Consider the following 27,862-nt stretch of genomic DNA (forward strand, 5'->3'; position numbering starts at 1 on the left):
TTTGCTAAAAATCAAGAAAGATTTCATGTTGCTAAAACCAAATTCCCATATTCATCTCCCTTGTCATTCCTCAGCAGCATCCAACACTGCTGATCATTCTCTCCTTCAATTTTCTCCCCTTAGCTTTCCTCGCTTTATTCCTGTCTCTTGGGATACTTCTCAATCTTCTTTTCAGGTTCACTCCCACCTGGTGATTAAGGTTGAAATTCCTCAAGACTTAAGGCCCTCTTCTCTTCTTATTTATACTCTTTCTCTCTAGGTTCTCTAGATGCAAATGACTCTGAAATCTGTCTCCAGCACTGACCTCTACACTCCATACCCTAATCTTCCATAGGCAAGTCAATCTATACATTTAATTTAAATGTCTCAAAAGCTTCTTAAACAATGTGTCAAACCAAACTCACAAGTCCTTCTGATGTCCTCCCCTAAAAGATCCTCTTATAGCATTTCCTATCTAAGTAAAGAGCACTGCAATTCACCCATGAACCAGGAATCATCCTTGAGGCCGTCTTCTCCTTTGATTCCCATCATTCCATTCATCACCACGTTCCCATGAGTCTACTTTACCGTCTAAATACTTCTCTTAGTTGCCCATTTTTCTCATTACTAACTCATTAATAACCGCATCTCCTGGAGGAAAATACTGTAATGGCCTTAGTGTCTGGGCAACTGGCATTCCCATCTCCTCTTACCACTATCCGATTTTGTTTTCTACACTGGACTCAGGGGGATCTTTTAAAATCACAAATCTAATCATTTCACCATTGCTTAATACCCTTGCATGGTTTCTGAGTGCTCATAACCTTGTCAACACGGCTCTAAGGTTCTGTAGGTTCTGGTCTAGCCCCTGCTTTGCCTCCTCCTAACTCTTTGGGCTCCAGCCATACTGATTCTCTTCACTCTTCCCATGCTCCCTTCTGCTACAAGGCCTCTTCCATGAGTCTCTACACACTCCCTCACTCCTCTCTCTCTGCCCATTAAATTCTACTCTTTTTTTCAGATCTCACAAGTCACACTTTGTTCCTAACAATTATATATTTCTAAATAAACAGATATATAAAATTTAATAAAAGTCTAGACAGCATAGAGGAGAGCCTCAGGAAATTTAGAATAACCACTGAAAAGACAAAAATAGACTCAGAATACAAATGACTCTTGCTTAACTACTTCCGTCAAAAATGTTAGTTACCAAGAGACTTATTAAATCTGAATACAATTTATATAAACATTTTACAAAAATGCAAAATACATAGCCACCAATGGCTACTTTTTCATAAGGCTTTTAATAAGACTTATTTGGATATACAAAGAGGAGTTTAAAATAACAACATAAAACAAAGCTTTCCACGTTGATGCATGGCATAAAGGACCAGATTACTTCCTCTGGGAAAACCATAGGAATGTGTGGTTCTTGAACATGGTGAATCCACCTCAGCATCATGCTATCAGAACCAGACTTGTTAGAAACACTAAAAACGTTTCAAGAGAAAAGCTATTAATTCTTAAGGCATAAAGACATTTTTCCTCATGCTTTTCTTATACTGAGTTTTTAAAGAATGCTAAAACTGAGGCTCCAACAGTCTCTGAAATTGAGCCTTGGCTTAGAAACTGTATACTATTTTTTGTGCTATAAAATGAAATCTGCATTTTGTTATTATAGTTGGAGTAGGCGTTTGGAAACTCTATTATTATTTACTTAGTTTTTTAGAAAGGGAGTCCAGGGAGATGAGGTGAGTAGCTCAGTTGCTACGTAAGTGGCCTTGGTCCTGGCCTAATGTTTACAAATTCAGCGGTCTCCTTTAAACTCTTTGCATTTTCCAGTTCTCTTCTTCCCACCCTTTAGCAGGCTTAGAATTTTAAAGAGCAGATGAAGAATGAAAACACAAAAATTTTATGCTTTCCTTCACTTTCTGTACTCTAATACCTAAGCCATAATGTCCAATTAAGAGTTGGTGGCATACAGAAAAGTTATCTAATGCACACACATGCAGAAAGAGGTTCTCACACACACACACACACACACACAGAGCTAACACAAAGGCACAGACACACGAAGATGCACCTTACATGCATTTTTTTAAAAAGTCGGGGAAGGAATATGTATTTAATTATACTAATCAGAGATCCATATCCTACTGGGTATTTCTGGGAACAAAACAGTTCATTTCATTCTGCCAACAACTAATCATTTATCTATTCTCCCATCAATCTTGAATAATTTAACACTGAGTAGAGTTTCTTGATTATTTCTCAGAAATAAGCACTAAATGTGAACTCAGAAAACATCAGTTGAGTTAAATTACATTACAAAGGCAAGCAAGGCAGGCACGATTTGCTTCAGGACAGGCAGGAATTATTTATCTAATATTAAAATGTCATGGCACAAGAAACAAAAGAAAAAATAAATCACCTCAAAATTATGAATTTTATGAATACTTTCAAGAAAGTGAAAAACAATCCAAAGAAGGGGAATATATTTGCAAACTATAAATATGATAACTTTCATCTGGAGACTTGTATCCAAAATATGTAAAGCACCCTTATAACTCAATAATAAAAAAATCTTGAGTCGTACATCTTAAATGGGTGAACTTTATGGTTAAGGCTTAACAGACATCTGAAAACAAAACAAGAATACTTAAAACCAAAGCGGAAACAGAAACTGATACCCTGCAATTTGGGTATGTAACTGTTTTTAAGGCACTTAGTAAAGCAGTGACTAAAACCAGTTATTGAGAGAAGGATTTCAAGAAATACAGGGAGTTTTAACCAGATTCATAACACCCTCAAACTTTTAATCCTAAGTATGCAATATGTAAAACATATAGTCTTCAAACTTATAAAAAACTTGAAGAACTCTTATAATAATCATATACATCTTTAAAAAGAGTAAAAGTCTTACAACCATTAAAGCTGGGCTATAGGAGCAGTATTTCAAAAAATCCTGTTAGGCATGACAAAACCCAATACGTACATGAGTAATTTGGAGAATGTGGAGTGTGGATCACTTATAAAAGAATCTGCTGGATCAGTTATAACATGAATAAGGTCTAAGGATCTAATGTAAAACATGATGACTCTGATAAAACTGTATTGTAGAAGTGAAATTTGCTGTACATTTCCAATCATCTTACAATTTTATATGTCAATGATACTTCAAAAAAGCAGAAATTTTTAGGAAAATTCCCCGGAGAACTTGTGAAGATTTGTATTTGTGGGCTTCCCCTAAGATTTACTGAATCAAAACTCTTGGGTAGCACTCAGAAATCTTCAGTTTTAACAGGCACTTCAGGTGATACTAATTCAAGTAAACTATGGGCCAATATTTGAGAAATACTGCTTCAGATTTATTTATAAAGACAACTTGAGGATCTATCAGAAATTATGCCTACAGGTGTTCTTTTCATTCCCCTAACTTTACTTACTCTTTTTAGAATAAATGAGTCAAATAATTAATAAGTGTCAAACATCACTGATATTTTCTGTAGTACTCCAACTCTTTCAATATTTTTTTAAATTCTAAGATAAATCAGTACTAAGGATATAATGTATAATATGATCACTATAGTTAACACTGCTGTATGGTATATACTAAAGTTTTTAACAAAGTAGATCCTAACAGTTCTCATCATAAGGAAAAGAATTTCTTTTTCTTTCTCTTTTTTTGGTAACTATATGAGATGATGGATATTAACTAAACTTATTTTGGTAATTATTTCACAAATATATGTAAGTCAAATCGTGATGCTGTACACCTTAAAATTATACAGTGCTATATGACAACTATATCTCAATAAAACTGGAAGAAAAAAAGAAAAAATAAATTTCTTTTATCTCATAAAGTATGTGTTGTATACAAGGAAGAAAATTTACCCATATGACTTTTAATTATTACAAAATCAAAAAGATTTGACACAGAAAGTACAATTAACTATAGAAAAACTCCAACTGTTCACATTTATTTATATGGATTTGCATAAGGAAACTACCTGATAGAGCTATAGATGTCCAGTGGGGTCTGATCCTTCTCTTTGGCTAGTCTCATCATATCTAACACAGCCATTCCAAGACATTCTTCCTGTGTTTCATGGGTCACGGGTATTTTTATCCATCCATGTAAAAAATCATGCCGCCACTATAGGAAAAAAATTTAGAAGGAAATATCTCTTAAATTTCACTATCACATTTTAATCTATTACAATCTAACCTATAATTTCTACAATATGCATTTAAAAAGAACGTCAACTCCTCCATTGATTTTCAGTTATTTTGCCATAAAATTAGAGTGAAAATTTTTTTGTGAATGGAAACTGATTTATTAGACTGTGTTCCCCATTATATAGTACATATGATGTCAACACTGCTGGTATCTTCAAATTATATCTTCTACATAAAAATTACCTAAATTAAAATAGATATTAGCTAATTAAGTAAGTACCTAGTTCCAAATATGTTCAAAGCATTATACTAAGTAGGACTGTGTGAGATAGAAAAAAATATAAGATGGGCTGCAACCCTCAAGAAGACTAAAATCTAGCAGGGAAGCTAAACATGTAAACAAAATATTGTAATGCAGATACTCTATACTAAGTGCCACACAACAGATGCTTCAGGAATTTAAAAGAAGTTGAAACTATAAGCAGTTGACATAATCAGGGAAGGTTTCATGGAAAAGTCAAAACTTCATGTAGTCTTAAAAGATGAAGAAATTTCTGATGGACACAAAACAGGGTGATAGAAGGAATGATACAAAAACAAAGCATAAGGCATGTTCAGAGATGCAAACTAGTTTGGTTGGGCAGACAGTTTAAGTAAGGGAATAATGTGGATTAAAACTTGGAAAAGGGGGTGCCTGGGTGGCTCAGTAGGTTAAGCATCTGCCTTGGGCTCAGGTCATGATCCCAGAGTCCTGGGATGGAGCCCCACATCGGGCTCCCTGCTCCACAGGAAGCCTGCTTAGCAGGAAGCCGGCTTCTTCCTCTGCCTGCCACTCCCCCTGCTTGTGCTCTCTCTCACTCTGTCTCTCTCTCTCAAATAAATAAATAAAATCTTAAAAAAATAAAATAAAATAGGGCGCCTGGGTGGCTCAGTGGTTAAGCGACTGCCTTCGGCTCAGGTCATGATCCTGGAGTCCCAGGATCGAGTCCTGCATCGGGCTCCCTGCTCAGCGGGGGGTCTGCTTCTCCCTCTGATCCTCTTCCCTCTCGTGCTATCTCTCATTCTCTCTCTCAAATAAATAAATAAAATCTTTAAAAAAATAAATAAATAAAATTAAATAAAACTTGGGAAAGTAAGTTGGGGTCAAAATGTAGGTACTCTTGAATGACTTGACCCTAAAAAGTAACAGACAACCATTTTCTTAAAGCCTCAGTTTCTCAGAGTACCTTCTCTTAAAGCATCATGTCTCTTCCACTGGTAGAAGTATCAATGATGAAAGTGCTTTAAGAAAATAAAGTATATCCAGTGAGACTCATTAAGAGGCTGCTGTAATGGTTCAGATATGAAATAATAAGGATCTGATGTAGGCAACAGAAGACACTAAAAGAGTCTGAAAAAAAACTTTTAACTATCATTATATATAAAAATGAAGAAAAAGAAATAATAGAAATTTCAAGATTTTGGTCTAGATGATTTAGGAATATGGAAATGAGACTGAATGTGTAATGGGAGAAAGGAAAGGCAAAACAGAAAAATGACCAATATTCTAAAAAATAGCAATTTTCTTGAAAAGAAAGGTGAGAACTAAAATATTAGCTGAAATACCAGTATTTAACCAAGGTTTTATTATTTTTTTTTAAGATTTTATTTATTTATTTGAGAGAGAGAAAGAAAGAGCACAAGCTGGGGGGAAGGGGCAGAGGGAGAAGGAGAAGTAGACCCCCTGCTGAGTAGGGAGCCCACCGTGGGGCTCAATCCCAGGACTCTGGGATCATGACCTGAGCCCAAGGCAGACGCTTAACCAACTGAGCCACCCAGGCGCCCCAAGAAGAGGAATATTTATCGATTGTTACTCACAAACTGATCCAATCTTCCTAGACATCTTAGAAACGTGAACCATGAGGATCTGTGGGGTAATTTCCTAAGATTTTTGCAAATCTGATTCAGAACTCCTTAATCTGACATCTTGGGGATAATAAGAGCATATCGTTACCCAAAAGCACTAATATCTTTTTTCTTCCTTTAGTTTCTGCTCCTCAGTCTTGTGGCACATAAAAACAAAAGTTATTTAATGACAGAACATTTCAATTATTGTTTAAATTAAGGTAATAGATAAGAAAGCATTACAAAATGTTCAAATACACTATAAAAATTTAATATAACAGTATTAATAAACAAATAACTGGAACACAACTCTCAGATCAAGTAACAACACTCAATCATCCTCTTGTAAGGAGCTAAACACACTACTGTAACCCACTTTTTTTTTTTTTTTTAAGATTTTATTTATTTTTCCAACAGAGAGCGACACAGTGAGAGAGGGAACACAAGCAGGGGGAGTGGGAGAGGGAGAAGCAGGCTTCCCGCGCAGCAGGGAGCCCGATGCAGGGCTCGATCCCAGGATCCTGGGATCATGACCTGAGCCGAAGGCAGACGCTTAACAACTGAGCCACTTTTTATTTAGTTTCCCACTTTCTTTACATTTTACTATCCACTAATTAAGTCGGAAATTGTCAGGAATTTAAAAAATTTCTGAGGAAATTTTGCTGTCTTATATTCCAGACACTTATATCTACATGAATCCTGTTGTATAACTCAATCTAAACTCTGTGAAATCCTTAAAATGCCCTAAAACACTAAAAAAGAAAAAAAAATTCAAAAGGGCCAATTAAGGGAACCTTTATAAAATAAATTCTATTATGTATAAGTTATGGGATTAAAAATTAGTAATAAGAAGACTCAACCCTGTTACCTTTCTGTGCCTGCTATGCAAGACAGAACATCAATCTTCCCATATAAGAAGATTTTCCTGAAGAGCTACACTACACAGCAAGATTCTTATCATCTAACACATATACAACTAAGAAAACATAATGATACCTGAGCAAAAAGGTAGGCCATGACAAAGTCGTCAAGAAGAGGAGCTTCGGCACCTCGAGATATCCCATGCCGATAGGTTCTGTTGCTGCCGTTACAATACCAGTAAGGAAAGTAAAATCTATGAGACAAAACATTCAATCAGCCTCCAAATAGTTCAAATATAAACAAACTGTGTACATACAACCACTTCCAGCATACTGAAAGGTATTATCCCATAAGAGAAAACACAGGTAACAGTGTTAAATACAAGTTGGGGACAAAGGAAATCTGGATAAGACCATGATAAAGTAGACAGAAAATTCAAGAAACATAAGTGTAAAATCAATATGCTGCTTGCTTCTATGTGCAGAATGCAGAAGCAATAGGAAACAGAGAAATATAAAAATAAAATATTAACAAATTTTTAAAATATTAATCCAGTAATACCAGTAAAGTTATAAATACTAAATTGAAAATACTAATTTGGCATAAATACAAATAATTGCTTCTTCTGTTAAGAAATGGAGGTTATCACATTAAGATATCACTTCATACCAGTCAGAACGGCTAGTACCAAAAAGAAATAATAAGTGCTGGCAAAGATGTGGAGAAGAGAGACCCTCCATGCACTACTGGTAGGTCTGTAAATTGGCACAGCCACATGGAAAACAGTATGGAGGTTCTCAAAATACTAAAAATAGAATTACCATACAACTGGGTATATAATTCCACTACTGGGTATTTATCCGAAGAAAATGAAAACACCAATTTGAAATGATATAGGCACTCCTATGCTTCCTGCAGCATAATTTACAATAGCCAAGATATGGAAGCAACCTAAGTGTCCATCAAATGATAATGATGAAAAGATAAAGAAGATGTGGTGTATATATACAATGGAATATTACTCAGCCATAAAAAGGAAATGTTACCATTCACAACAACATGGGTAGACCTAAAGGGTATTATGCTAACTGAAATAAGTCAGAGAAAGATTAATATCATATTTCACTTAATGTGTAATCTAAAAAGCAAAACGAACAAAAAAGTTAAAAAGGAACAGACTAATAAATACAGAGAAAAAAATTGGTGGTTGTTGGGGGGAGGGGAGAATAGATGAAACAGGTGAAGGGGAATTAAGAGGCACAAACTTCCAGTTTTAAACTAATTAAGCCATGGGGAAGAAAAATACAACATAGAGAATATAGTCAATAATACTGTAATAACTGGATGGTGACAGATGGCAACTACACTTACCATGGTGAGCATTTTATAATGTATACAATTGTCAAATCACTGTGTTGTCTACCTGCAGCTAATATAATATGTCAACTACACTTCAATACAAGTGAATGAATGAATAAAATAGGTTAAAAATTTGTCCTTCAAAGAAGCAAAAAATATTCTATATTGCTTTGTTTATTTACACCTTTATTGAGATACAATTCACATACCTTCGAGTTCACCCATTTAAAGCATACAATTCAATGTTTTTTAGTATATTCCTAGCACTCTACAAACATCCCCACAATCTAATTTTAGAACATTTTCATCCCCACTAAAAGAAACTCCATACCTAACAGCAGTCACACCCAAATCACCCCACCTACTCCCCAGCCCTAATTTCCCACTAGTCTCTCCCTATAAATTTGCCCGTTCTGAACATTTTATGTAAGTGGAATCACATAATATGTGGCCTTTCCTACCTTCTTCCACTAAGCATATTTTCAAGGACTATCCACGTTATAGCAAGTATTAGCACTCCGTTCCTTTTTATTGCCCAGTTAATATTCCCTTGTATGGATAAACCACATTTTGCTTCTTCATTCATCACGTGATGGACATTTGGGTTGTTTCCATCTTTTTGCTATTGTGGATAATGCTGCTAAGAACAATATGTACAAGGGTGTGTGTGTGTGTGTGTGTTTTCGTTTCTCCTGCATACATACTTAGGGACGGAATTGATGGATCATGTGTTAATTCTATGTTCATCTTTTTGAGGAACAGCAAAACTATTTTAAAAAGTGGCTGTACTAAGTTACATCTCCAACAGCAACATATGAGCATCTCAATAGTTCACATCTGTGCCAACACATGTGGAGAGTTTAGCTAAGTTAGTCTTTGGTATTGCTGCCTTGGCATCTGTTTTGTTTAGCCGAGAGGACTGCAGTGACCTTAAACTGACATTAGCCCCCCATGCAAGTACATGCCCTAGAGAACAGCCCACTGAGTCACAAGCAAATATAAGTTTCTGATACAACTTCCCAACAGTCTCCCCTGTCTCCCAGCACCTAACCCTTATTGAAGTCCCTTCAATACAACTCCCATGTGGCTTACCAAATACCAGCTCTTTTGGCTTGAATTGAATTTGGAACCCCAAAGCACTCCACCCACAAACCCTAGTAAAGGCATGTGCCCTGGGTCCTGTGTCTCTCTCTGTACTCTGCCTTGATCTCCCCATATGGCCCCTGGAGGCCTGCAGGGCACTTCCTCCAGGACCTGCAAGTAATAAACTTTTCTAGTTTGGTTTCTCTTGTGCTCTGCTGCTGAAGCATGGTTCACTATCTAGCCCCCTGTGCTCTACTTAAAAAGTGGTAATTTGAAAAATTCGTAACTTGTTATTGTCCATCTTTTATACCTTTGTCATCCTAATGGGTGAATTGGTATCCTATTGTGTTTATGATTTACATTCCTCTAAAGAATAATAATGTTGAGCATCTTTTTATGTGCTTACTGGCTATTTGTAGGTCTTATTGAGAAAAATGCTATTCAAACCCTTTGCCTATATTTTCATTGGGTTATTTGTCACTGTATTGTTGAACAAGAGTCCTTTAGGTATTCCAAATATAAAACATTTATTAGATATGATTACAAACATTTTCTTCTATTCTGCAGGCTGTCTTTTCACATTCTTGACAGCATCCTTTGATGCACAAACATATATTTTGATGAATCCCAATTAATCTATTTTTCTTGTTTCACTTGAGCTTTTGGTACCATACTGAAGAAACCACTGGCTACTCCTAAGTATACAAAGATGTACTCCTATATTGTCTTCTGTTTTACAGTTTTAGCTCTTAGATTTAGGTCTATGATTCATTTTAAGTAAATGTTTTGTATATAGTGTGAGTTAGTGATCTAACTTCACTACTATACATATGTATATTCAGTTGTCCCAGCAGCATTTGTTGAAAAGAGCATTCCTCCCCATGAACTGTCTTAGCACTCTGTCAAGTATCAATCACCATAATATCAGGGATTATTTTTGCACTCTTAGTTCTATTCTATTAACCTATGTATCTATCCTTAAGCAAGTACCACACTTTCTTGATTACTAGAGTTGTGGAGTATGTTTTGAAATGAGGAAGTGTAAATCTTCCAACTTTGTTCTTTTTCAAGATTGTTTTGGCTATTTCAAGTCCCTTTGATTTTTTATATGAATTTACCACCAACTTGTCAATTTCTGCAGTAAAGACAGTTAGGATTTCAATAGAGACTGTACTGAATATACAGATCAATTTGAAGAGTATTTCCACTTAACAATATTAAGTCTTCTGATCCATAAACATGAGGTATCTTTCCATTTAGATAAGTGTTTCTTTAAATTCTTTCAATGGGGCACCTGGGTGGCTCAGTCAGTTAAGCGGCTGCCTTTGACTCAGGTCATGATCTCAGAATCCTGAGATTGAGCCCCACGTCAGGCTCCCTGCTCAGTGGGGAGTCTGCTTCTCCCTCTCCCTCTGTTGCTCCCCCAGCTTATGCTCTTGCTTGCGTACTCTCTCTCTCAAATAAATAAATAAAATCTTTAAAAAATAAATTCCTTCAATGATATCTTGCTTTTCTCAATGCATAGTTTTTGCACTTCTTTTGTGAGGCTTATTCCTAAGTACTTCTTTAAATGCTATCGTAAATGGAACTGTTTTCTTAATTTCACATTTGCATTGTTTACTGCTAGTGTATAGAAATACAAACAATTTTTGTATATTGATCTTCTATCCTGCAACTGACTGAGCTTACTTATTTAGTTCTAATAGTTTATTAATTCCTTAGGATTTTTTTAAAAGAATTATTTATTTGAGAGAGAGAGAGTGGGGGGATGGACAGAGAGAATCCTTAAGCAGACTCCCCATTGAGTGTGGAGCTCAACCCGGGGCTCGATCCTGGGACCCTGAGATCATGACCCAAGCCAAAATCGACAACAGTCAGATACTCAACCAACTGAGCCACCCAGGTGCCCCTCCTTAGGATTTTTTATATACGAGATCATATCATCTGTAAATAGAGATTGTTTTACTTCTTTTCCAATATGCCTTTTATTTCTTTCTCTTTTCCCTGGCTGGACTCTATAGTATAGTGTTAAATAGAAGTGGTAAGAACAGTTATCTTTTTTTTTTTTTTTTTTAAGATTTTATTTATTTATTTGAGACAGAGAGAATGAGAGAGAGAGAGCACATGAGAGGGGGGTGGGTCAGAGGGAGAAGCAGGCTCCCTGCCAAGCAGGGAGCCCGATGCGGGACTTGATCCCGGGACTCCAGGATCAAGACCTGAGCCGAAGGCAGTCGCTTAACCAACTGAGCCACCCAGGCGTCCCAAGAACAGTTATCTTTGTCTTGTTCCAGATCCCTGGGAGAAAGCAATTAGTCTTTCGCCATCATGGATAATGTTAGCTTTGGGATTTTTGGAGAAGCACTTTGTGAGACTGAGGAAGTTCCTTTCCATTCCTATTGTGTTGAGTATTTTTATCGTAATAGGGTGTTAGATTGTGTCAAATGTTTTTTCTGTTTCTATTGAGATGACCATGTGGTTTGGGTCCTTTAACTAATACGGTACATTATAGTGATTGACTTGGGGATATTAAAGCAACCTTGTATTTCTTAGAATAAATCACATCCGGTCATGGTATTTAATCCTTTTTATATATATTGCTAGATTTGGTTTGCTAGTATTTTGAAGACTTTTATACCTGTATTCATAAGGGATACTGACCCATAGTTTTCATTTCTTCTGGATGTCTGTCTGGATTTGGTATGAACTCATAGAATGAGTTAGGAAGTGTTCCTTTCCATTTTTTGTGAATAATTGGTATTAATTTTTCTTTAATTGTTTGATAGAATTTACCATTGAAGCCACTTGGGCCTGGGCTTTTCTTTGTGGGAAGTTTTTTTAAATTATTAATTCAATGTCTGTACTTATAAGAGGTCCATCAGACTTTCTTTCTTCTCTTGGCAGTTCCTATAGTTTGCTCTTTCTAGGCATTTGTTCACTTCATTTTGGTTATATAATTTGTTGGCATTCAATTGTTCCCTATAATCTTTATTTCTGTAATGTCACAGTGATTGATGTTCTCTTCCTGACTTTAATAATTTAAGCTTCTCTCTTTTATTTTTTTTAAGATTTATTTATTTATTTGACAGAGCGAGACAGAGAGAGACAGGGAACACAACCAGGGGGAGTGAGAGGGGGAGAAGCAGACTTCCCACCCAGCAGGAAGCCCGATGTGGGGCTAGATCCCAGGACCCTGGGATCATGACCTGAGCCAAAGGCAGATGCTTAACGATTGAGCCACCCAGGTACCTTTAAGCTTCTCTCTTTTTATCTTGATCAATCTAAAGATTTATCAATAGTGTTGATCTTTTCAAAGAACCAACTTTTGGTTTCTTGATTTTCTGTTGTTTTCCTTTCTCTTTTTCATTTATTTCTACTCTGATCTTTATTTACTTTTTTTAAATTTCATTTTTTAAGATTTTATTTATTTATTTGAAAGAGAGAGAGCAAGCGAGAGAGTGGTAGGCAGAGGGAGAAGCAGGCTCCCAGCTGAGCAGGGAGCCCGATGCGGGGCTCAATCCCAGGACACTGGGATCATGACCTGAGCCGAAGGCAGATGCTTAACAGACTGAGCCATCCAGGCGCCCCTACTCTGATCTTTATTATTTCCTTCCTTGACTTGCTTTGAGTTTTACTCTTCTTTTTCTACTTTCTTAAAGTAGAATGCTCTTGATTTGAGAACTTTTTCCTTTTTTAATATAGGTGTGCACAGCTATGAATTCTCATCTAAGCACTGTTTAAACTGCATACTATAAGTTGATAGGTTCATTTTTAGTCCTATCAAAGTATTTTCAATTTTCCCTTGTGATTATTTTCTTTGACCAAGTGGTTATTTAGAACTGTTAATTACCACATTATTAGTGAATTTTCCAGTTTTCCTTCTGTTAATGATTTCTAAATTAATTCCATTGTGGTCAAAAAACATACTTTGCATGATTCCAATCTTTTAAAACTTATTGAGACTCATTTTGCAGACTAACGTGTGGTCTATCCTGGAGAATGTGATTGTGCTGTTGCTGGGTAGTGTATTCTACATAAGCACGTCTAGCTGGCTTATAGTGTTGCTCAAGTCTTCCTTTATCTTGCTGATCTTTTGTCCAGTTGTCCTATCCATTTCTGAAGAAAGTCATGTATTGACATCTCCAACTACTATTGTGGAATTATCTATTTTCCCCTACAGTTCTGTCAGTTGTTGGCTTAATGAATTGTGCAGCTCTGTCATCAGATACAAATTATAACAATTATAAACAAATATTATGTTTTCCTGACTCATTAACTCTTTTATCATTATAAAATGTCCCTTCTTTGTCTCTAATAACAATTTATATCTTTCAAGTCAATCTTGTCTGATATTAATATAGCTGCTCCAGCTCCTTTTTGGTTACTGAGGGCCTGTTCTTTTTCAATCCTTTACTTTCAGTTTAGTTGTGTCTTTTAAGGTAAAGTGTGCCATTTACAGACAGCATGAAGGATAGGAAAAATTCATGAATTTGATGAGAAACAATTTTTAATTCTTAAGAAGAGGTCAGCAAACTCTGCCTCACAGCCCCATTCTGGCCTACTGTTTAGTTTTTATAAATAAAGTTTTATTGGAACACAATCATGCCCATTCATTTACTTATTCATGGCTGGTTTCACACTATAATAACAGAACTGAATAGTTAAAACAGAGATAATAGAGCCTAAAATATTTACAACTGGACTTTTACAGAAGAAGACTGTAGACCTCTGCTACAAAGACCTTTTCAAATCAAAAGATACACTTGCTAATTGCAGAAAGTATAATCATTATAGAAAGTGATAAAGAAAATATTCTTATTAAGATACTGATATTTTGTCAATCATATGTAGCATGTTAGCATGCTTCTTTTAAATACAACTTTGTAAAGTCTTAAAACCTGCACAGAAGTCTTACATAACTTTGGATAGATTTAATCCTAGGTACTTTGCATTTTTTGTTGCTACTAGCTATTTTAAATTTCTGTTAGTTTGTGGAGTATAGAAATAGTTGATATTTTAACATACTGATCATATAGATCTAGCACTCTTCTGAATGCTTATTATTGATGCCTATAAGTTTGTTTACATTGTCTATGTTAACAATCTTATCATCTCCAAATAATGACTCTTTGTTTCTTTGTTCTCAATTATTCTTTTAAGGATTTTATTTATTTATTTGACAGAGACACAGGGAGAGAGGGAACACAAGCAGGGGGAGTGGAAGAGGGAGAAGCAGGCTCCCCGCTGAGCAGTGAGCCCGATGCGGGGCTCGATCCTAGGACCCCGGGTATCATGACCTGAGCTGAAGGCAGATGCTTAACGACTGAGCCACCCAGGAGCCCCTTTGTTCTCAATTATCAAATATTTTATTCATTCTTCTTGTCTTACTGTACTTGTTAGGAACTCCACTAAAATCCTAAATAGAAGCAGTGGTGGTGGATTTGTTTTCTGTCTTGTTTTTGATTTTACAGAGATTGCTTCTAACATCTTACCATTTGAGAATATTATTTGCTACCTGCTTTTGGTAAATACCCTTTACCATGGTAAGGATGTTTCTCTTGAGTCTTAGTTTTTTAAGGCTTCCTTTTCTTTCCTCTCTAAGATCATGAATGAGTCCATGTGCTTTTTTACTATGCAACACTGACTCTGCATGGAATGAATCTATTTCATATGAGCCACAGATCAAACTTATTTCTTTGTTCTATCCTTTTGAGTGGAAAAGTACCTCTAGATTTCTCTAAACTGGTATAACGTATTTCCATAAATTATGAAATGAATTAACTAATAATTTGAGGCTGTAAATAACCACTGGCAAAATCATATCTTCCTTCACTTCAACTCTAAAAAAATTATTAAAAAGAGATGTAAGATTACATTTTATTGCACAAAACACTGAATTTCCTGGGAAACTAACAATATTCCAAACATTCGGGATTTTGTTAGTAAAGGCCATTCTCATCATTTTTAAATTTAATTATAATCATAAGTGGTAAAGCATCCCACCAGAAAAGCGCAGAGCATTCTAGTGAAAAAATATGTAAAAACATGTCCTCTGGTGGACAAAATGTCTTAAATGAAGTTCTGGTCTCTATTATCAAGTACCTTGCAATTTAAAAATATGTTTGATTTCTCTCTCTTTGCCTTTTCACCATTAAATGAGTCACTTTATTGGAGAAAGTACCTTATTCTGTAGAGTACATTGTGCCTGGTTGATTCATCTATATGGAAGACATGGTTGGGCGGATACCAAATCCTTTCTGTTTCACTCATTAAAGCAAACATACTATGATACACAGGTGTGATTCCTAGGAAAGAAGGAGAAAAAGAAATGATTTCAGACAGTAACAAGTACATTTATATAACATCCATAATTTGTAATGGCGTTGAAATAACAACTCTTAATCAGCACAAATGCAGTAACAGTTGACATCTTTTGGTTCAACATGGCTCACAACTGAATTTTTTTTTTTTTAAATACTTTATTTAGGGCGCCTGGGTGGCTCAGTTGGTTAAGCGACTGCCTTCGGCTCAGGTCATGATCCTGGAGTCCCAGGATCGAGTCCCACATCGGGCTCCCTGCTCATCAGGGAGTCTGCTTCTCCCTCTGACCCTCCTCCCTCTCATGCTCTCTCTCTATCTCATTCTCTCTCTCAAAATAAATAAAATCTTAAAAAAAAAAAAAAGACTATTTATTTGACAGAGAGAGACACAGTGAGAGAGGGAACACAAGCAGGGGGAGTGGGAGAGGGAGAAGCAGGCTTCCTGCAGAGCACGGAGCCCGATGCGGGGCTCGATTCCAGGACCCTGGTATCATGACCTGCGCCGAAGGCAGACGCTTAACAACTGAGCCACCCAGGCGCCCCTCACAACTGAATTCTTAATTAAATCTTTCTTCCCTACATTTTAAAATATGATTGCTGGAACTCTTTCAAGCAGATTTTTTAAAACATTTTATCCAATTTTTTTAGTTGTCTTGCACAGAAAGGTCGATTCAAATTCGTGTGTAGTTTTAATTGATAATGAGAGTATCAACTAAAATATTTAGACGTCATTGGATACATTTAAGAGAATAGCACAACAGTTTTATTTTTAAATATCAAATTTTACACAGTGCACTAGAACCTATATCTTCTGCACTATTTAAACTTACAATGAAAATTTTTAAAAGTCAACTTAAATTGCAAGGGTATGTGATTTTCAAAGATATTTTAGGAGATACATTAACAAAGGTTTGAAGGCTACTGAACTTTTTAAAAAGCATATGAGACAGCAAAGCCACACAGTTAATTAATGCACTTTATTTCCCAGGACATAGAGAACATTTACACATATATACACACACACATCCCAATCATTTGGAGTCTAAAAACAAGTCTCCCAAAGTGCTAGAAAATAATCACACATTCCATGTTCTCTAACTACACTTCAACTAAATCAGAAATGAATACTTAAAAAAATTTTTTAACCCTATATATTTAAAAACATACCCCTCAAAAAAACCAAAGTATATTTATTCTAGTAATGTTCTCATTCTTCTCCACTGTAGACAAAAATGACACCAACTTGACACACTGAAAACAAAGATTTAAAATTTTTATTAAAATTATCGCAACTGTTTACTCATAGATATGTAATAATTTCAGTAAGTAACATATAAAAGTAACAACTTTTAAACTGTATCCTTGCATTCATTCTTGTATTTACACACACTCCTAAATATCTCACAGGTCATAGGAGAAATTATAAGAGAAACTAAAGAGCATTTATAATGATGATTAATAACATGTATTAAAAATTATGGAATAGGGGCACCTGGGTGGCTCACTAGGTTAAGTGGCTGATTCTTGGTTTCAGTTCAAGTCATGATCTCATGGGTTGTGAGACTGAGCCCTGTGTTGGGCTCTGTGCTCAGCATGGAGTCGGCCTGAAGCTGCTCTCCCTCTGCCCCTCCCCGCCACCACTCTCTAAAATCAATAAATCTTTAAAAAAATACAAATAAAAATAAAATTATGGAATATAACTAAACTGATACTTAAGAGGGAAAATTGTAGCTTTAATCTGATTATATCAGAAAAATAACAATGATCTAAGTTATTTAACTCAATACATTAAAAAACAGTAATCTCTAAGACAGCTGAAAGAATGTGACAGCACAGAAGTTAACAGAATAAAGATTTGATAAAGAGAATCAACAAAATAAAAGCTGATTATTTGCAATGACCAACAAAATAAACAAGCTTTTGTCAAATCTGACCAAGAAAAAAAAAACAGATAAACACTAATGATTTTTTAAAGTATAATTATAGGTTATGAAGACAAAAAGAGAATAAACAATGCCAATAAATTTGAAAATGTAGACAATTTTAAAAAGATATATAACTTTAAAAAATGGATTCAAGAACAAAAAACTTCAAAAGAACTATAATATATCCACTTAAAAAAATAATGAAGAAGGAAGAGGGGGGAAAGAGAAAGAAGTAACAAGAAGAAAGGAAAAACCACAATTAGGCCCAGATGAAATTTATATGTGAGTTCAACCAAACATGAAAGACAATTCTAATCTTCGGTATACTATTATAGAGAAAAGAGAGAGAGAAAAGGGATATTGACATAATTTGGGAGTTTAGTTTGACCATGACACCAAAACCAGCCAGACATCATAAACAAACAGATAGAAAAATCCGAAACATTTTAATTAACAGCAAACCAAATCCTATAATGTTTCTTTAAAGAAAAGACAAAGTTCATTTATCTTACAACAGCAGAGATGGCTAAATTGGAAAAATTAATGTAATTCATCACAACAATGAATCAGAGGAAAATCTGAAAATGGCAAAATAATAAATTTGAAAAGTTGTCCAGTGCCTACACTGATATGTATTATATTCTTCTATGCAAAGTATCACTTTAAATATTTTATAATAAAAAATCAGGATTAAAAATGCAAAATAAAAGTGAAAATGGCAAAAAATGGATGTAAGTTACTTACAACAGAGCAAATACATGAGTAATAATAATTAATAAACATGTGAAAGGATGGTAATACCTAGCACTGAGGAAAATACAAATTAAAATTATGTGATATCACTTTATACCATTCAGCTAGCAAAATTAAGAGGGATAACATCTAGGGCTGGTTAGATGATGGTGAAAAGGGACGATGTTACATAATTGCTAGAAATGTCAACCTTTCAACCCAGCAACATACTCTTAAAAGTACAGTACAGTAGTAAGAAAATGTAAATTCAAGAGTAGAAAAATCAAAAAAAATATGGTAGTACAATCCATGGAGCAGAATATTAGGAAACTCAATAAAAAAAATTAGTGCAAAAGTGTGTGGCTTGAATAGATTTTTCACAATGTATGTTTTCATGATAAAGGCAAGAAGCATAAAATATGATTCCATTTTATAAAATATTAACCTCAAAATTCTCATGACTGTGTATATAGGAGGGAGGGGGATTATGTTTCCATATATGTTCATATGATCATGGAAAAAACTATAAAAGGACACACAAGAGATTATTGCCCCAGTTACTAGGATGGGACAAAGAGAAAAGGAAATTAAGAGTACAGTAGAGAAAAACCATCTTTTTAAAAAAGAATTCATTAAATAAAAACAGTAAGTCCTCATGTCAAAAAAAAGGGGGGGAAAGGAAAAAAAGAAATTAAAAAAGATACTAATCAATACCAAGATTAGAGTTCATCATGTTAATCACCTTGAAACTATAGAGAATGATGGCTTGTCTTCTCTGAATTTTAAAATAACCATGACAGGAAATAATGCCATTCAATAACTGGAGAAAGAGTTATTTTATCTGAATACTATTTTGATCTAGGCTAATTATGCACTAAAAAACATTTTAAACTTGAAAATTTGAATAACACCATCCAGTCAGTCAAGTAGTTAGCATGGTAATCTCACGTCCCAGTGCCTTGCACATATTGCTTCTTTTATCTACCTACCACCTCTCATCTCCACACGAAATGCTTCACGCAGCCAGTGTTCTAGGTATGTAAGAGACAGAGTAGGAGATGAAAATGCCCAGAAAAGGGCCATAATAGACCTGATATGAAATTACCTTGAGAAGAGAAAATACTGGAAAGAGAATCTTAACAAAAAAGTAGCATTTAGTTTAAATGTAATCATGCAAACAAAATTGTATATGGAACCATTATTCTTAGCACATGATAACAGGGATTTTTTTAAAAAGAAGACAGTGGTCGTGATTTTCAAACAACAGCATAATCAAACAAGTGGGAAAAGTGAATTCATATCGATGAATCACCAGGATTTTCTTTAAATGACAAATAATGATTTCTTCAAATTGGACTGCATACCTGAATTATAGGTATCAAAATAGGAAAATGAGTGTATCTATATAAATTGGCACAAAAGGGTCAGAAAAAAAGGGGGATACACACCAAAAGAAAAATGGTTAAGTCAGCCCTGCAAACAAGTAACAAAAGAAAGTGTTTAGTCACACTGATATCTTATTCCAAAATGGCAATTATATATTAATACTTATTTCATTTTTCTTAGTTCATGTTAATTGGGTTGTCCTAGAAAGGATGAAAAAGCAATGACACTGTATTTGAGATATATATTATACTGAAAAAATAGGACCACACAGAAACCTCAGTCATTTTTAACTCTTTCTTTCCCTATACACCAAGTCCAAATTATTTGTATTTTTATTTATTAAAAGCACTTTAATGTGTTTATTTTCCAAGCCATTATCATAACTGTGATTCAGTTCCATATCATTCTAGAGCAAGACCAGTCATCATCCCACTAATATTAACAGAGTCCCTATTCCATAATAAGCACAAGAGGGGTACAGGATATATAAAAATAAAAATAGTGCTCAACTTTAGGAACTCACGTTGTAGCAGATGACTCAGAGATGCCACTGGGGAACTACAATTCAAAAGGGTAAGTGCAATGATAGTAAAGACCATAAGAAAACAATGAAGTACAGGGGAGAGATGAAAAAGATTCTTTGCTTGACCAAATTTTAGCAAGGCTCCTCTGAATCCTCATACATTGCTCATACATGTTTTTCCATGTAGAATCAAGTTTTAGCAAGAATCCTAAGTCCATTTAGCAAGAGTTCCCCATCTTTGATATCTAATCAAACTCCTCACCCCTATTATCCAGCAGATGATAACTGATGACCTTGGCCTGCCTATGGCAAGAATCATATTAGGCTGGTTGACCCAGAGTCCCCCCAGACTTGATGTCTACTCTTCCATTCACCAGTGTAACTGGTAACTTTCCATTCACCAGTACCGATCTTTCTCCTTGGCTATAAAACCCCACCTGTTCAGGCTGTATTCAGTCAAGCTCACTTCTATACTAGAATATCTTCCCCATTACAATGGTTTATTAAGTAAAATACATTTTCATCACTTTAACTTCTATTCAGCTCTGGTTTTAGCAGAGGTAAAAACATTTATCAAGAGAGTCAAATGAAGTAAAGACTTCTATGAAGGCTTCTGAAGAGGTAATGCATAAACTGAAAGCACAGGAGGATTTAGCTATTCAATGTAAATGCAGGCAGGATACATAAAATGTATATAAACAGAGGATCAGCTGTAAATGCTCCTGAAGCTAAAATAGCTAAACAGAAAAGAAAAGAGAGGCGTTATATAGCATAGCGCTACAGACAGGATGAGCATATAACCTGGCTGGACCAAGATAGGTTTGGTTTGTCTACTGTTCCAGCATAATTACTAATAGCATATCTTTTTATCTCAAAAGTATCCCAGTTTAAACAGTGATAATCTATATAGCATTAGCTTAAAGTCTGATATGAGTTAAGTCTGAACTCAGCCATTTACTAGCTAGGTAAACTTGTGGTAGTTAATCTAAGCTTATACTTCATCATCTAAAGAATAAGGACAGAAAACTGAGTTCATAGGATAGTTGGAAGGATAAAATGCCGTAATATGAATAAAGTACTTAGCAAAGTACATGGCACATAACATGGGTTCCACTGTAAAGATCCCAAGAGTAAATCCTAACTGGGCTTTATAAACTATAAATAAATAGTTTCTTTGTTCTCCCTAACTGAATGAGCTAGAATGAACTATACCAGTACTTTTCAAAATTTAATGTTCATCATTATAACAACCTGGAGACTGTCTTTCGGCTTCCATGGTTTTTGTTGAAAAGCTTGAAAAGCATGGTTATTCACTGATCCTGGGATGGGACCTGAGATACTGCATTTCTAACAACCTCCCTGGCGATACTGATACTACTAAACCATGGACCAACAGAGGGCTTTAACAGCACACAGTATACTACTATAGAAAACAGAACCAGTCGACACAAAAACAAGTCAATAAAAGTACCCAAATTGAAGGACAAAAAAATAACAGAATGGAAATAACTGAAGACAGTATAAAAGGCATTTAAGACCTGTCAAATGGACCTAATTTACATGTCCCTGAACAGCCAAGAATTTTCCAAAGCTAAACAGATACTGACCTACAAATTCAGCAAGATCAGAGAGCCCGAAGCAAAATAAAGACAAAGAAAACAACATATAGGTACACCACTGTCAAACTGCTGAAGATGAAGAACAGAAAGAAAAACCTTAAAAGTAACCAGAGCGTAGAAACATATTACCTTCAAAGGAGAAATAAAAGACTAATAGGCAGCTTTTCAACAAAAACCATGGAAGCCAAAAGACAATGAATGAATAGAACATAGTAAGAACACTGAATGAAGGGGTAGGGGGGAAGCCAACCAAGAATTCTAGACCCTGTGACAATACCTTTCAAAAAAGAAAGCAAAAAGAAAAGACATTCTCAGATAAATAAGAGCTGAAGGTATCTGTCATCAGCAGATCTGAGATACAGAAATACTAAAAGGAGTTCTTTAGGCTGAAGGAAAATGATGACAGGTAGAAGCATGGGAGTACAGGAAAAAATAAAGAACAAAGGAAAGGGTAAATACAAAAGAATGACTATTAAAGCAACAATAATGTAAGTGCCCTGTGGGGTTTATGATGCCTGCAGAAATAAAACATATGATAACATTGGTACCAAAAGTGAAGAGAAGTAAATGGAGTTAAACTGCTCTCAAGTTCTTGAATTGTTTACAAAATTATTAACATACGAGCTTAAGACTGTAATAAGCCAAAAACGTACATTATGATATCTAGGGTAATCCTAAAATAACAGTACAAAAACTTTAACACAAAATCTAGTAAAAGAGATTTAGAAAAATAAAACAATCTTGAAAAAGAACAAGAAAGTTGGAAAACTCACACTTTCGGATTATAAAACTTACTACAAAGCCGTAACGATGCAGAGAGTATGGTACTAGCGTTAAGACATATAGACACCAGAACTGAAAATCTAGAAACAAACCCACTCATTTATGGCCAAATAATACTTTGAAAGGGTTCTGAGACTACTGAGCAGGGAAATCACAGCCTTTTCATCAAATGGTGCTGGGATTTGCATGTAGATATTCATTTGTTACTGGCTTTTTACACTTCCTATAATATTTACAAGGTTCATTCGTGTTGTATCATGTATTTGATACTATTTAGCTGAATATATTTCAGCCATAAAAGAATAATGTTCTAGGGCGCCTGGGTGGCTCAGGTGGTTAAGCGACTGCCTTCGGCTCAGGTCATGATCTTGGAGTCCCGAGATCGAGTCCCGCATCGGGCTCCCCGCTCGGCGGGGAGTCTGCTTCTCCCTCTGAGAGGGACTTCACAAAAATTGTATTAGTGGAATACTCCGGAGCTTCTCTTCAGATCACATAAATCTTTCACCTTTTACTAAAGATTTCCATGGCAGGGGGCTATTATATATAAGAAACTAGGAACAAAAGGCCACATATTATATGACCCCATCTATATGAAATATCTAGACAAACAAATGTATTGAGACAGAATATAGATTAGGGGAATGCCTGAGGCTGGAGAGGGATGAAGGGGTTTGAGAGTGATAGTCAGCACAGAGTTTCTTTTGGGATGGAAAAGTGTTCTAAAATTGACTGGTGATACTAAAAACCACTGAAATGTACACTTTTTAAAAGTATGAAATGTATGATATGTAAATAATTTATCAATAAAGCTTTTTCAAAAAAACACAATGAGATACCACTTCACACCCACTAGTATGTCATTCATCAAAAAGACCGGTAATAACAAGTATTGATCAGGATGCAGAAAAATTGGGACCTTCATACACTGCTGGTGGAAATGTAAAATGATGTAGGTGCCCTGAAAATATCCCAGCAGTTCCTCAAAAGGTTAAGGACAAAGTTACAATATGACTCAGGAATTCAACTCCTTGTCACAAAAAAACACATATGGCATGATTCCACTTACATGAAATGTTACAAATAAACAAATTCTTAGAGATATAAGCAGATTTGTTGTTGGGGGAGCTGGGAAAAAAATGGAAAATTATTTCTGATGGGTAAGAGGTTTCTTTCTGGGGATGCTAAAAACTGATAGGACAGCTGCATGGTTCTATGAATATGCTAGAAATACTGGATTATTTAACAAAAGGTAGAAGAAGAAAGAGAGGAGGAGAAGATCTCAAAAGCAGCTAAGTAAACCACCAATTACCTAACCACGTGCCAGAACAAAGTCCATCACTAATTAAAGAATACAACAAAATCCAGCAGGCAACAATGTAAATTGCAAATTTACATTACAATATCCAGCATCCAATAAAAAATTGTAGGCATTTGAAAAAGCAGGAAAATATGACCTATAACCAGAAGAAACGTCAATCAGTAGAAGGATACCTGGAAATGACAGAGATGGTAGAATTACCAATGAACAAAGTTAAATCAGGTACTGTAATATATTCTATCTAGTAAAGAAGGTAGAGCAAAACACGAACATGAGGAGACAATGGAAACTATTAAAAAGCAATCCAAATAAAACGTCTAAAGACTGCAGAAAAAAGATAAGGAGACATGAAGACATAGCAATAGGAACCTACCATTTTGCCCTTGGTACTCCAAAATTCACATTCTTTTCATATTCAAAATATATTCACTCCATCCCAGCAGCCCCCAAAGTCTTAACTCATTCCAGCAGCAACTCAAAAGTCTGAAGTTCGAAGACTCATCTGAATATCAACTAAATCATATTTGGGTGAGACCCAAGGTACCATTCATCCTGAAGATTTCACAGCTGTGAATCTGTGAAATCAAACAATTTAAATGCTTCCAAAATACGACAGGACAGGCATAAGATCTCCAAAAGGGAGCAGAAAAAAAGGAGTGACAGGTCCCAAGCAAGTCTAAAACCCAACAGGGCAAATTCCATTAGACCTAAGGCTCAAGAATAATCCTCTTTGACATGACAATCTGTTCTCCAATCTGTTCTCTTGCCTACAGGACACACTGGAACAAGGTTTCTGTCTTTGTAGCTGTACCAGAGATTGGCGCCAAGGCTCCCAGCTGCCCGGCTCCATCCTTTGAAATCTAGGTGGAGGCAGGCAGCCGTGCTCCCTGGGCCTGTGCACTCTCCCCTGTGGGAAACAACACACTCCATCAAAGTTTGCTGCCTGAACCCTGTGGCGGGCAGCAGCTGCACCAGGGACTTCGAAAGCTGCCCCTGGGGCAACCGAGGAGCTCGGCGCCTGCAGAGACCCCGGTGTGAGGCAGCACCAGGTAGCAAACAGGTCTCCAAGCTCTGGCAGCTCTCCCTTTGACGGCACACTGGCATATAAGCATTTTAAAAAGTAAAAAATAATACGTTATCCATGTATACTGTATTAGAGTAGCATAGTTGAAGTGATGATCTATTAACAAGGAGAAAATAGGTTTTTTTTTAAGATTTTTATTTATTTGTCAGAGAGAGAGAGCACACAAGCAGGGGGAGCGGCACAGGCAGAGGGAGAAGCAGGCTTCCCGCGGAGCAGGGAGCCCGATGCGGGGCTCGATCCCAGGATCCCGGGATCATGACCCGAGCCAAAGGCAGACGCTTAACCGACTGAGCCACCCAGGCACCCCAAGGAGAAAATAATTTTTTAAAATATTTACCACAAGCTTTAGAAGCAGCAACACAAATTTCTTCTGCAACATACTCCCCAGTTGGAAACTTCAGATACTCTCCTTCAGCTTTCTCAAGAGAATGATAAAGATACACCTGTAGGAGTGGATCTATTTGCTTCATGGGATTCGCATTTCCAGGAATATCACCATTCTGTTGTACAGGAGATACGGATGTTCCTTCCATTTCTGTCATTGTAAGGCAAGCCATTCCCAAACAGAGTTTTATTCAGAACATTTGCCTGTTAGAAAAAAAACAGTAAGTTACAAAAGAAAGTGATTCTGATAAGGCATCCCTCATATACAAAGACGGCGTCACTGAAAGCAGTGACTTTGTTAAATTCATTAACTGAATAAATATTGTGTGCTACTATATACAAAGCACAGTGAGAGACACTGAGATTACAGCCTTCCTGTGGACAAGAACCATAAAGCTGAAGTTTACAAGTTAACTGAGGAAACATAATACAGATATGTAATATTAACAAAACAAACAAAATCAGTCACAGGCAACAGGAGAAGAGATCCCACTAGGCAACATAAATTCTCAATAAATTAATTACTGTGACAATTGCTTACTGGTATCTGGAGGGGGTGAATAACATTTCAAACTGGGTTTAAACTAATGAGTTTTATTAGAGAGGTCACATTTAAAACTGATTCTGTACAACAGACTAGATTTATATGAATGAAAGACAATCAACATTCTAGGAGAGTAGAACTGTGCTGAGAAGTAGGAAGGTACAAGATCTACTCTAATTTATTGGGCTGAAGTACAGTATTTGAGAAATTATACCATTTAGGAAAGGATTTTAAAAAAAGATATTTGCGGCAAATTGCAACTAAATACATTTTTCCTTCCCTCTTGATAGAGTCCCATTTTGTTGGGGAGAGCAACATACGCCCCTAAGAACTGTTCTTCCCCACAGATGGATAGCCACGTGAACCAGTTTCAACAAATGAGATTTAACTGGATGTTGCTGGGTGGTACTTCCAGGAGCACTCCTTAAGAGGAAGCTGACTTGGCTTCCTTTTTGCATTTTGCTTTTCCCGCTTCGCTTTCTTCCTACCTGCCTCTGAGCATTAATATAGGGTAGGGCAATCACTTTAAAACCAAGAAGCAGGGAGGGGGGAAAGATGGCAAAGGAGTAGGGGACCCTATTTCAACTGGTCCCCGGAATTGAGCTGGATAACTACCAGACCACTCTGAGCACCCACGAAACCAGCCTCAGATGTAAGAAGATCTGGATCTCTACAAACAGAATATCGCAGGGGCTTGGTTTTGAGGTACGAAGCGGGGAGCCGTGATTCCGTGGTCAGATATCGGAGGATAAACGGCAGCGGGAGGGTGCCTGGCCGTGGGGTCCTACACCGCCGGTGAGCAACACCCTCACGCGCTGCGGACGGGGCACAGACTCGCAGACCGGTAGCGGAGGAGGAAAGGACTTTAGGGCAGACCCCGAGGTGGAACCAGAACGGCAGGGTCACACCGGCGAACTGCAGCCCCTGGGGCGGAAACCCAGAGCGTGGAGTCCTGCGAGCGAACTGGGAGCGGCTGGCAATTTTAGAAGCACAAAGGGCAGAAACGTGCCCTGACCTGGAGGCAGGACTGGGGGCGCTGCAGAGGGGCGCACAACCCAGGCCGCTGCAGTTTATAGCAGCACGGACAGAAACGGAGACGGTGTGGCCTGGAGAGTTCACTGAAGAACAGACTGCGATCTCTGTGCTCTGAGGCAGAGGGTTGGAAACGGTCTCTTCTACTCTGACTCGTGGAAGAGACGCAGAAAGCCACCAGGGAAAGCCACCAGAGAACAAAAGCCCCCAAAACTGATTCCCACTGAGCCCATCCCCCGCCATAGGGGCGCAGGGCAACTCCGCCCAAACAGGGTTGCCTGAGTAACAGCGCGGCAGGCCCCTCCAGCAGAAGACAGGCTGGGAAAACAAGAGGCCAGCAACCCTAAGGTCCCAAGAAAATAGGTGCATCTTGCTTGGGTTCTGGTCAATAATTTGGACTCTATGCATTCCCTCAAACACCCATCAACAAAATGACTAGGAGGAGGAGCCCCCAAAACAGAAAAGACTCAGAGATTATGACTTATGCTGCAGATTTACAAATGGATGCAGATATAACCAAGATGTCGGAGATGGAATTCAGGCTAGCAACTGTGAAGACAATGGCTAGAATGGAGAAATCAATTAATGACAACATAGGGTTTCTAAGGGCAGAAATAAAAGGTGAATTGGCAGAACTTAAAAATGCTATCAATGAGATCCAATCCAATCTAGATAATCTAACAGCTAAGGTAACTGAGGCAGAAGACAGAATAAGCGACCTGGAAGACAATATAATAGATAAAAAGGGAAAAGAGAAGGCCAGGGAAAAACAACTCAGAATCCATGAAAATAGAATCAGAGAAATAAGTGACACCATGAAGCGTTCCAATGTCAGAATAATTGGAATCCTGGAGGGAGTGGAGAGAGAGA

General features: G+C 36.6%; 1 protein-coding gene across 7 annotated transcripts in view; it reads right to left on the bottom strand.

Moving 5' to 3' along the window:
- JAK2 (Janus kinase 2) overlaps window positions 1–27,862 on the bottom strand; it is a 210,592-nt gene that overhangs the window by 53,599 nt on the left and 129,131 nt on the right. For 6 of the 7 annotated variants that reach the window (XM_054509140.2, XM_045882163.3, XM_045882161.3 and 3 more), the window contains 4 exons: window positions 25,370–25,620; window positions 15,524–15,647; window positions 7,039–7,156; window positions 3,990–4,135 (listed from right to left, as the gene is read on the bottom strand). In XM_054509140.2, coding sequence (XP_054365115.1) covers window positions 3,990–4,135; window positions 7,039–7,156; window positions 15,524–15,647; window positions 25,370–25,589 — 608 coding nt within the window. In that variant the 5' untranslated portion in view covers window positions 25,590–25,620. Of the gene's footprint in view, window positions 1–3,989; window positions 4,136–6,015; window positions 6,459–7,038; window positions 7,157–15,523; window positions 15,648–25,369; window positions 25,621–27,862 lie in introns of those variants that run through there. The other variant, XM_045882164.3, reaches the window with a different exon arrangement.

The sequence above is a fragment of the Mirounga angustirostris genome, unplaced genomic scaffold (assembly GCF_029215605.1).
Source record: "Mirounga angustirostris isolate CCGP_5_RB_7025 unplaced genomic scaffold, mMirAng1.0.hap1 SCAF_15, whole genome shotgun sequence".
In the NCBI taxonomy this organism is placed as follows: Eukaryota; Metazoa; Chordata; class Mammalia; order Carnivora; family Phocidae; genus Mirounga; species Mirounga angustirostris.